General features: G+C 47.5%; 1 protein-coding gene across 4 annotated transcripts in view; it reads left to right on the forward strand.

The window, feature by feature from the left end:
• CORO1C (coronin 1C) overlaps positions 1 to 9,996 on the forward strand; it is a 54,614-nt gene extending 44,618 nt beyond the window's left edge. For all 4 annotated transcript variants that reach the window (XM_030024730.2, XM_041125821.1, XM_030024732.2 and 1 more), the window contains 7 exons: positions 1,927 to 2,108; positions 2,699 to 2,818; positions 3,461 to 3,565; positions 4,737 to 4,882; positions 5,995 to 6,052; positions 6,144 to 6,389; positions 7,102 to 9,996. In XM_030024730.2, the coding sequence (XP_029880590.1) occupies positions 1,927 to 2,108; positions 2,699 to 2,818; positions 3,461 to 3,565; positions 4,737 to 4,882; positions 5,995 to 6,052; positions 6,144 to 6,389; positions 7,102 to 7,221 (977 nt within the window). In that variant the 3' untranslated portion in view covers positions 7,222 to 9,996. The remainder of the gene's footprint in view (positions 1 to 1,926; positions 2,109 to 2,698; positions 2,819 to 3,460; positions 3,566 to 4,736; positions 4,883 to 5,994; positions 6,053 to 6,143; positions 6,390 to 7,101) is intronic.
• Positions 9,997 to 10,637: the final 641 nt, after the last annotated feature.

A 10,637-nucleotide genomic window follows, 5' to 3' on the forward strand; every position in this document is an offset into this window, starting at 1 on the left:
GGCCACGGGGTCAACAAGCATCTCTCCCTCGCATTTTGCTTGCACACCAGATATTTTCTAGAAGACCTTGTTGACTCCTTTTCCTTCTTTCCTCTCCCAGCTGCTTAGGGCTGGTGAATCACAAGACTAATGGCAGTGCCTGGGAACACTGGGACACATGGCTCACAGCCCCCTCCTTATCTTGACCTTTTATTATCTTCAGTTTACAGGGACAAGAACCAGGAAATTGTCTGGAGGCATGAATTACAGTATTAAAATTGTTTCAGACTTTATTTGATTTGCAAGTTTCACCCACTGATAACTATTTACATCTGCTCTCTCCACATCCCTGTTTTCATATACTTTTATAAAAGGCCCAACTGTTTCTCCTTTTTGCTGATCCCTGCAAGGTATCCCAGAGTCTGGCTGTTCTTTCCACAAGCTTTCATCTTCAGCATTTTCAAAATTGTCTCCTTGATTGGCACAGTCTATGCAATGAGAGTCTTTTGACCACTGAAAAACAGTCACATCGTTATGGAAATAAAATGGATAAGTCATTATCCATTAGCACGGTCTGAGGCTTTCGTAGCATGACCTTTAGGTTGGAGCCCAATAAAAGAAGCCAGTCCTTTTAGTTGGACTGTCAGATGCGCTGTGTGTTTTCTGTTGATAGAAATGCCTTCTGAGGTACCAGTTTGGTTTTGATCTGGTTTCCCCAAAAATGCTTGGAGTTGCAGGCCTTGTGGCAGTTAATGTAATGAAACTCAGTGTGAGAACATACAAAAGGAGAAGGTGATTTTTCTGAGGTAGCTTCCTCAGACTCCTGTAGAAGCAACAAGATGTGTGTGTCCAGGCTGTCCAGCCAGGATTAGTCAGGAAACACAGAGGAGAAAGGATGCTGTCAGGTCATTGCAGTCTCCAGGGTTCCTCCTAGTGACAACAAACTGATTTTGGGTGTCTTCCATGCCCTTTGGGAGGTCAGAATGATTGTTGTCTTCTGCCTCATTACATGTTTTCACCCCTCTGGAGGCTTAGGAGAAACTGCTCAGTCATACATTGTGCTTTCCTTCCCTTACCTGGTTCTCCAGTCCTGTTCTTTATTTTGCTGTCATCTTATCTTAGGCTTTATTCTTTGTCTTCTTGCTGTCCGATCCTTGAATAAAACCTCTGCTGCTGGTTGTAGTTCTTGTGAAACTGCTGACCTCAGCTTTTGCTGCCTGCCATTCTTTTTCCTCTTTGTTCTGCTGTTTCTCCTGCTGTCACTTGCCTATTTTCCATCCGTGCTACTTTTACTCATTCTGCCACAAATCTCTCTGACCTGAGGAGGCAATGACTGGCTGCCAGCCAGTATTCTCACATATAGAGTTGTAAGAACATCACCTCTCTGCCCTTGGTGCCTCTTGCTCTGTGGTCCTGCAGTTGATGCAAGACCCAGGAGCTCCTGCACAAAGCTCCTGCAGTAGCAGCGGCCAGGGCACACTCTCACAGACCTCCTTCAGCTGCACCAGTACCTCCTGCTTTTCCCTTCAGCTTCTCTGCTGGGGACCTCTCCTGTCCCTCCTGCTTGCCCCATTCCTGCAGGCAGCATGTTGGCTGGGGTTGTGGCCAGCTGTGCTAGCAGTGGCCAGCTGTGCTAGCAGTGTCCAAATACTCCCACATAAACTGCCTTTGTTTGGGACAGCTACAGCACCTCTGAGAAGGTGCTCGATGCTTTCAAGGGAGGAATTCTGTGCCTTCTCTGGCTGCTTGGTCCCCACTCTGAGCCTGTATTTGAGTGAGGGTGTGCTGCCTGGGGCTCCACATACATGGTGGGGCACTGAGCATGTTTAAGAGTCAGCATCTGAGGCTTTGGAGCTGCAGCAGATTTTATTCCTTGTTCCCTGCTGCTGGGGTTTTTTTTCCTGTATACACCAGTGTTGTAACTTTAGACGCTGTTTTCTTTTTTAGGTTGTGATAATGCAATCATCATCTGGAATGTGGGAACAGGTGAAGCCCTCATAAACTTGGATGACATGCATGTGGATATGATTTACAATGTGAGCTGGAATCGCAATGGCAGCCTAATCTGTACAGCTTCCAAAGACAAAAAAGTTCGAGTTATTGACCCCAGAAAACAAGAAATTGTTGCTGTAAGTTTGCATGCTAATTAAAGAAGCAACTGGGTTTCACTCCAGCAGAGAGTTAGCAAGAGCATATAGAGAAAGAACCTTCTTGCTTAGTATATATACCATGTTTAGTCATGTTTTTCAAAGTAAGGAAAAAATTACAGGAGGGATGGCAGTGGTTGAAGGATTTGTCTGGGTTTTATTCGGATTAGTGTTTGAACTAGGATTTTAGGGCTCAGTTTTAAAACCTGCAGGAGTGTAATGCCACATCTAATCTTTCTGTATAATTACAGTTCCAAAGTTGTGTATGCAATGTGGAGATTTAGCAGCCTGCATATGTGCTGTAGCTTGCAAAGAAGTCTTCCTTCAACCTTGCAAGAGTCTGATAGGCAAAGCTGAAACAAGCCAGGAATGACCACTTCTTTTGTAGTTTAGTAATTGGTTTCTTCCCTCAAGCATCAGGCAAAGGTAGTTGGATGTTGCTCCATGTAGTTGGCATCCTGTGTGGAGGAGTAGTGTGTCCTGTCAGGGATTCTGTGCAGCTAGAAGAGAAGCCACCACCAGGTGGGCTTCCTATTCCTTGCTAGAGGCTAATCTGTCAATGTCTTTTTCAGGAGAAAGAGAAAACCCATGAGGGAGCCCGGCCCATGCGAGCCATTTTCCTCGCTGATGGAAATATCTTCACAACTGGCTTCAGCCGCATGAGTGAACGGCAGCTTGCCCTTTGGAATCCAGTAGGTTCCTGTCCCATTACTACTTTGCTGTTGTAATGTCCAGTGAGTTACTAGCCCAGACCTGCAGTCACCCAATAAATTCATAGTTCATATACTTGAGCATATTCCCTCTTCCATCTACTGCCTGCTCCTACACAGACTTCCTGTGCCAGAAGGTATTGCCGTTACTTAGGCTGGATGTTCACTCAGTAAAGGAAATGAGTTCTCTTGTACCAATCCCCACTTTACCAAGAGCAGCAACGAAGCTGACAGTTGCACGTTTGAAGTGCCCGAGAAGATGTACACAGAGTGGCTGTGTGAAAGTCACTTCATTCTATACATTATATGTGCAGAGCAAGACAGCAACAATCCCATCACACTGACACAAGGCACTCATTAACAGGACTACGTCACATCTTTCCCTTGACTTTGTAAATTTTTTGGGGTCCTGCTTTTATTGCATTTTGTGATTAAAATGTCCTTGGGGAATGAATAAGCTTGTGAACATTACATCACTTGTTATTGTAACACACAGATCCTTCAGGGTGGTGAAGACACCGCTGCGTGTTCACTAGCTACAAAGAACTGTTAATAATTTAGATCCTACATTAACATGAGCTTTTTCATTCTTCATTAACATCACTGGCATTTTTTTCTTTCCAGAAAAACATGGAGGAGCCAATAGCCCTTCATGAGATGGACACCAGCAATGGGGTCCTGCTGCCGTTCTACGATCCAGATACCAACATTATTTACTTGTGTGGCAAGGTAAAGAGAAGCTTTTGGAATGACTGGGTGTGTTTAGCGGGAGAGTCCTTTCAAATGAGTGATGCCTGTGAAATGTTCCCCAAGTGTCTCAATTGAGAAAGGTAGAACCAAAACATTAGCAATCAGGCTGCTCTGAAATCAGTTTGATTCTCACTCTGCAGGACCATACAGAGAACCTGTGAAGTCTGCCCTGTGAAGGTCTGCTATGTAATTGGATGTTTCTTTGAGATCGATTTACTTAGGTAAAGCTGCTCTTAATGCAACAAGTCAGATACCGTCATCAAAGCATCTCTTGTTGGTGTTGACCCAAATGGTTGTACGTTAGTGTGGGAGGAAGGTACATTTTAGATGTTATCCACCTTGTGCTTGAAGATGATGAAGCATGTAACAGCACTCACTGTAATGTTGCAGCGTTAACTAATGGAAAACTGGAATCACGTCCTCATTTTTAAAAGCAATTTGTAGGCATTAAGTGCTCTAAAGTGCCTGCTTCTAATGCCGCAGCTTTGGACTTCCTACAAATAGGAGCCAGAGACAAGATGAACAAGTAATTATGAAGGAGGATCCATACAAGTGCATTCAAGAATCCCATCTTTGTAAACAGCTAATGAGAAATACTTGGTTTATATCTGCTACCTCTTCTGCTGTTTCAGAGATGCTAGTGTAGTAGAATTGCCTGGAATCAAAGAGAAACTGGTTTATAGCCTTTCTGCCTGACTGTGGCAGAAAGTTTAGCTTTTTCAGAAGAGGAGATGTGGAAGTTGACACCCCCAGTCTTGAAGCATGAGCTTAGGTCATTGTACCACAGTATTTTGAAGAACAGCACTTATTGCTGAGAAACCGTTCAGCTGATGTACTTGGGTTACAGTAGGGATCTGCTTTATGGTAGTTCTGCTGATGCCGTATGGATAGCAAGAGCGCAGCAGTGTGCTGTCTGATAGCAACTGCTGTGAGCAGCCTGAGATGGGACATACTCGACTGGCAAGCAGTGGAAGTTTTAGCCTGAAAAAAAATAGCTATAAACTGTGCATTGCTCTGTGGTGCCATTTGTGGAAGGAAAGGCTATCAGGTGAGACCGATGGCTGCCTACCCCAGCGGGGAGCAGGCACGCAGGCACAGGGAGTGCTGGTACCTCCAGCCTCTGGAGTGGTCCTCCTTTCGTTTTTTGCAGGGAGACAGCAGCATTCGCTACTTTGAGATCACGGACGAATCCCCCTATGTTCACTACCTCAACACCTTCAGCAGCAAAGAGCCGCAGAGGGGCATGGGGTTCATGCCAAAGAGGGGCCTTGATGTGAACAAGTGTGAGATTGCCAGGTAAGGAGAGAGGCTGTCAGGGAGGGTGGTGTCGTCTTAGCAAGTCACCCCGTCATGAGCTCGGCCGTTCAGAAATGGAAAGTCCTGCTGCTGGGTGTAGGACCCTGCTGTTGGAAAGATCTCTCTGCCACACCATTGCTTCTGCAGCGTTCGCTAGGACCTGTGACATGAAGCGATACTTCTGCTGGGCATAACACGATATAACCTGAGAATGTGCTGGGACTTACGCTGAGTCTGTTTTAAATGAATGAGTGATACCTAGCAGAATAAATTGTCTGCAGAAAACGTAGCATCAGGTTGGTTCCAGCCTACGCTGTCAACACATCGATGATAAACTTTCGGTGCCTAAGTCTAATATCGGTCTCCAGCTTGTACACAGCAAGTGGGTTGGAAGCTGGTTTCAGGAATTTAGAGAGTAACTAAAGCAGCAGTGCAGTGAATAGAGTGCAGCTGTGATTCAGAAAACACGGCAAAGGAAGAAGGCACCTCAGGAAAGCAGGTTTGTGTCAGTGCAGTGGCTCCTGGCACACTGCTGGTAGGGAACATGCTGGATGTTGCCCCTGAAGCCTTTTGACGCTCCTCTGATTATTACTGAAAGCAGGAGCCCCTGAAAGGGAGCAGAGCCTGCACTTGCCTCAAGCACATGGAATATTTCAACAGCAGTGCCTGGTGGCCAGACTGAGGACGTTGGAGTTTGTGGCACTGGCCCAAAGGGGGACTGCAAGGGGTGACCAGAGTGTGGAGACACGTGTGAGCGGTGAGCAGAAGGCTGGCTAGTGTGTACATGTAAATCACTGGTGGGGTGCTTGTCTCAGGGGTCGGAGAAGTGGGCTGTGCCTCACTGACAGCCTTTCCTGGCCAAAGTGTGACCCTCTGAAGGCACCCGGTACCTAAGAGGGGAGCTTTGCATGCACCCAGGTGGTTTCCTTCAGCCCTTGCAGGGCCCTGCAAGTCCTAGTGCAGCCCGGCTGTGACTCCTTAGGGTTGCTCGTTTTCCATTGCCTCTGACTCCCGGTACGCTGCTGTGCATGAGCAGCAGAACCGAGGCCTCCTTTGCATGGTGTGTTGGCTGTCCTCGCATCTAAGTCACACCTTTTCTTTTTCTTTGAAAGGTTCTTCAAGCTTCATGAGAGGAAATGTGAGCCCATCATCATGACGGTTCCTCGAAAGGTGAGCACTACCTCCTGGTTATATGGTTTGAAGCCAGCTCGCGCCTTCCAGCCCCAAAGCACTTGACCAATTCATCTTTTCTGGCTTGCAGTCGGACCTTTTCCAAGATGACCTGTACCCTGATACAGCTGGCCCAGAAGCAGCTCTGGAAGCAGAGGAGTGGTTTGAGGGGAAGAATGCCGATCCCCTGCTCATCTCCTTGAAGCATGGGTACATTCCAGGCAAGAACAGGGATCTCAAGGTGGTCAAGAAGAACATACTGGACAACAAGCCTGCCGCAAACAAGAAAAGTGATCTCATAAATGCTCCAAAGAAAGCAGCTGATGCCTCAAACACTGTGAGTAAAATCCATGAGCTTTTGGGGATGGTGGCCTGAGACGTGATTACCAGGGTGCTGCATGTTCAGAAATAGTTATAACAAAGTTCAAGCACGTATGACTCAAGTACACCGGGACTTGGGTGCCGGTGGATGACCTGGAGTTGAGGTGGCATTTGAGTTGTGGTGTTCCAGGCAAGGTTTGTGCAGCTGTGGGAGATTACTGGGAACTGTGACACAAAGGAAAGCTTGGCTTGTAGGTCCAGCCACCCACCTGCCTGGGAGAGCTTCTGTGCACCTCTTTTGTGTAAAACCCAGCACAGAGAGTGGGACAAACAAACCTCAGACTATGCAAGTCCAGAAGGAGGTTGTACAAGTCCCTAATCGGGGGCTGTAGCTAATGCGTGGTATAGTAATACGCAGAGATGTGGAAGTGACAGCTTGTCGGTCCAGTAGGTCCTTAAATGCTGTTAAAGAGCAGGTATTGGTCCAGTACGTCCTTGAAGCTTGCACTGCTACCACTGGAAATGCTGGTGCGTGCCCTGCGCATCACAACTGCCACAGTGCCTGTGCCAGGTGTGCGGCACACACTCACCCTGCTTGCCCGCGCACCCTGACACACTTATGGCTGCAAGAATCCCATTCAGAGGAGCCCCTTCCTTTGAAAACTCCCGTCTGCAGAGCTCATCCCGCCAGCTCTCCTAACAAATACATGTCTTGTCTTGTCTTCCAGCAAAATGAAGCCAAATTGGATGAGATTTTGAAAGAGCTGAAATCTATAAAAGACACGATCACCAACCAAGACGAGCGCATTTCCAAGCTGGAGCAGCAGATGGCAAAGATCGCGGACTGAGCGGGGCGAGCGGCGCTGGCCCCGCTGCCGGCCCAGGCACATTCCAGTTCCCCAGTTCAGCAAGCAGCAGCGTGCAGCATTCCAGTACAAGCTTTCCTGTTCTCCTAAATTCACGTCAACAAGAGCTGATGATTAAAAGCCAAGCTTTTTAGTGAAAGATTTTTTTTTTCTGATGTTTTAATGAATTTATGTGACTGTGTCAAACAAGTCAAAAAGAATAAGTGCTACTTTTACAGTCTTTTTTTTTTTCCAGATGAATTATGAATTCTTGAAAAAAATCCATTCTGACTTTCAATGTTGTGCCCAAATATCTTTTTCTAGATTTAGGGACCAATGCCACATTGTTCTTAACCATTTTTTAAAGTTGCCAAAAAAAAGAAGTTGCTTTTTATTTTTCTTATTTGCCACTTTGCAGTATTTGTGTTTTAAATTTAAAGGGACAGCACTGCGTGTGTGTGCGCGTGTGTGTGTGTGCATGGTGGGTGTTTATACTGTTCAGAGAACAAGACTGAAGCTATTTTGTATAAATCTTCAATTTCGAACAATCGGATCGGTTTCCTTTGCAGTGTGGCTGAGGCTGCTGCTGAGACCCCTCAGAGATAGTACAAGCTGCCTTTCCTGCCTCCCTAACATGTCCCCCCATCACCACTGTCTGACAGTTTAAAGGAAAAAAACATAGTTCTGAATGAGGTGATCCATGCCACAAAATGCCTCTTCCCTTTTTACACCCTGAAGAACTTTTAAACTAGCATTATGTTGCCCTTTTAAAATAGTCCTGTGTTTTGGATTCCTCTAGCCATGTCCAAACGGGCATGTTCTACTTACTGTTTTGGTTTTTTTTTATTTTGAGGCAGAAGTTACTTTCATGCAGGAGATGTTTTTACATTTATCCATGGACTACAGCGTTGAAGGTGTGCCATGGGAGATGTGAGCCATGGGACATTTGCAGTCACCAGGTTCTCCGTAGTGTCCATTTCAGCTGTATGCGTTGCTGTAAATACTTGTTCCTGCACTAGAGCTGCACCACCGTGCTCTTTAGCTCATTGACTTTAAGAAGCTTTTGAAATCTGCGAGCTTGCAACTCTCTGGCCCTTCACTTTAGTGCTAATGTTAGAAATTTAGACTCTGCTTCCAAAGTAGCATTAGCAGCACCTAGGTAACTTTATCATGACGGGTCTCCCAAAACAAAATGCCTCTGTTATTTTTTATAATTTTTTTTTTTTCCTCTGCATCATTCCTGCCTCGTCACCCCACCCGGCTGTAAAACTTTGCAGGAAATTATTTGTTCCTGGATCAGATGAGTGACCTCTATACCCAGACCCCCTTCACTCCCAGGCCTTTGGAGTGGAAGGGACTGGGGAAGGTGGTTTTGATCCCAGTTTGGAGAACTGGTTTCTCACACAGTCCTTTGAGATACTCAGGGGACAGACCCTGTGAGCATGCCGGGTTTGCGAGCTCCTCATGGAACTTCTTGGATGCCTCAGCTTGGCAAACCTCTGCTCAGGTGGGGTCTTCCCTGCGAGGGGGGGCTGCCTGTGTTGCGGATGGGCCAGACACAGGTCCCTGCTTGCAGGCTGTGTCCCTGCAGTGTGAATGGGATCTGTGCCACCCCAGCAAGCTGTGCCAGGCTGGATTGGTGCTGCCCGTCCCAACACAGCCTGTCCCCGCAGTACCGGGGAAACATCGGCAACCCTTGTCGAATCCAAAGGTGGGCAAAGGCTGTCAGGTGCTGAGAGCGATGGGCTGAGGAGCCTCACTACCTGTCCCAGCTGGGGATTGATCCCTGAAGCAGCTCACTGCATCCCCGGTGTGTGTGCACGTCTGTGTGCTTGGGACCTGATGCACCAGAGCAGCGTCCCCCCGCCCAGGGCATCGGCGGCTGCCGCTCGGTGGGGGGACATGTCCCTTCGTCCAGGCTGAAGTGATCTTTTTTTTGTTTTGGTTTGTTTTTTTTCATTAGGTTAGCTAGAAATCCTCAAATTCTCCATTTTTTCCAGTGTTTGCATGTTCAGAACTTACAGATTAAGGATTCTCTGTTCTGGAGGGATGTCTGTATGAGTGAAGGTGAAACCACACCGTCGGGACGGCCAGGCGACGTAGCTGGAGAGGCATGAGAATGGGATGTGAAGAGACAGAGGATGTGTTATAATTGCATAGCATGAAAGCTTCATAAAAGTGGGTTTTCTTTGTTTTAAGTGGCGAGCAGAGCAGGAGGGACGAGCGTCCCCTGCCCTGTGTCTGTGACCACTGATGCTGGATTCACAGTCCAGACACTCCAGGTTATTTGAATGTTTGGTGATGTTTTTGTATTGCAGTAAATGCCTGAGATGATGTGTATTTTTGATTACCTTTTTGGGTTTTTTTTTTTTAAAACAAAACCAAACGTAATGCTCCCCCAAACGGTGATCTCTGTGCTGATTTGTACGTGTGACTTCAGGGTTGTGTGCTTGGGGACCTTTTGTTTTTTCTAATTGGAGGGAAATAAGTATTCTGAGATGCTGGATTGAAATGCCCAGAGGAGATCGGTGTGTGGTAGACGGTCTGAGGAGGGCGGAGGAAAGGCCGCCCTGCTTTTTAGTTTATAGCCTGTATTTTATTTAAATGAACTGATGCCTAGCCAGGCTCAACCGGAGTCAGTGCCTGAAGCTTTTTGTAGCCGTGATATCCCAGAAGAGAACCAGCGAAGTCCTGAAAGATGCGCTCTTATAGAGCGGCCATAGTATCTGTCCAAATATTTGCTTCCATTTTCAAAAGATAAAAGTCATTGATTATAAACTTCCTCTGGTTTGCTTTTTCTTTGACTCTCTGCATCCTGCACCCACCGCTGCCCGTTAGCACCTGTGCTTTGGATTTTATCAATAACCAGGTTATTAAATGATGGCACTACCCTTAACCACAGGGATAGAAACCTGAGCGTGTGGGGTTGGGGCTGAGCGGAGTCTGTCCTCTGGGACTCCTCCGCTCTCCTCTGCTCTGTCGCGGGAGAGCCAGGACTCATCCCCAGGGTTGCATGTGGACTCGCTGGCAATTTCCCTGCGAGTGAGCCCAAGAGCTTGTCTGGATGTGGGACTCAATGGCATGGACTTGCTGGGGGGGTCTCAGGGTAGCTGAGATGGGTGTGATGTGGTTTCGGGAAGGAACGGCACCAGCTGGGGGCTGCTGTGGAGCTGGGGGCGGGGGGGGCTTGTTCTGCTCTTCCCCAGCTGAAACCTGCTTCAAGGGCGCAGGAAAGCCTGCAACGGTAAAGAAAGCCCAGGCTGGAAATGGCATCGCTAGGTCCCCATCCAGGTTTAAGAGCCGCCCCCCGGGGCCGCGGTGTTTTACCTGGCATCTCACAACCACCTTCAGCTGCCTTCGGTACACTCCGTCCCCGGCACAACCCCAAAGGCCCAACCATGCCAGGGGACAGGACAGGG

Source organism: Aquila chrysaetos, chromosome 9, assembly GCF_900496995.4.
Source record: "Aquila chrysaetos chrysaetos chromosome 9, bAquChr1.4, whole genome shotgun sequence".
In the NCBI taxonomy this organism is placed as follows: domain Eukaryota; kingdom Metazoa; phylum Chordata; class Aves; order Accipitriformes; family Accipitridae; genus Aquila; species Aquila chrysaetos.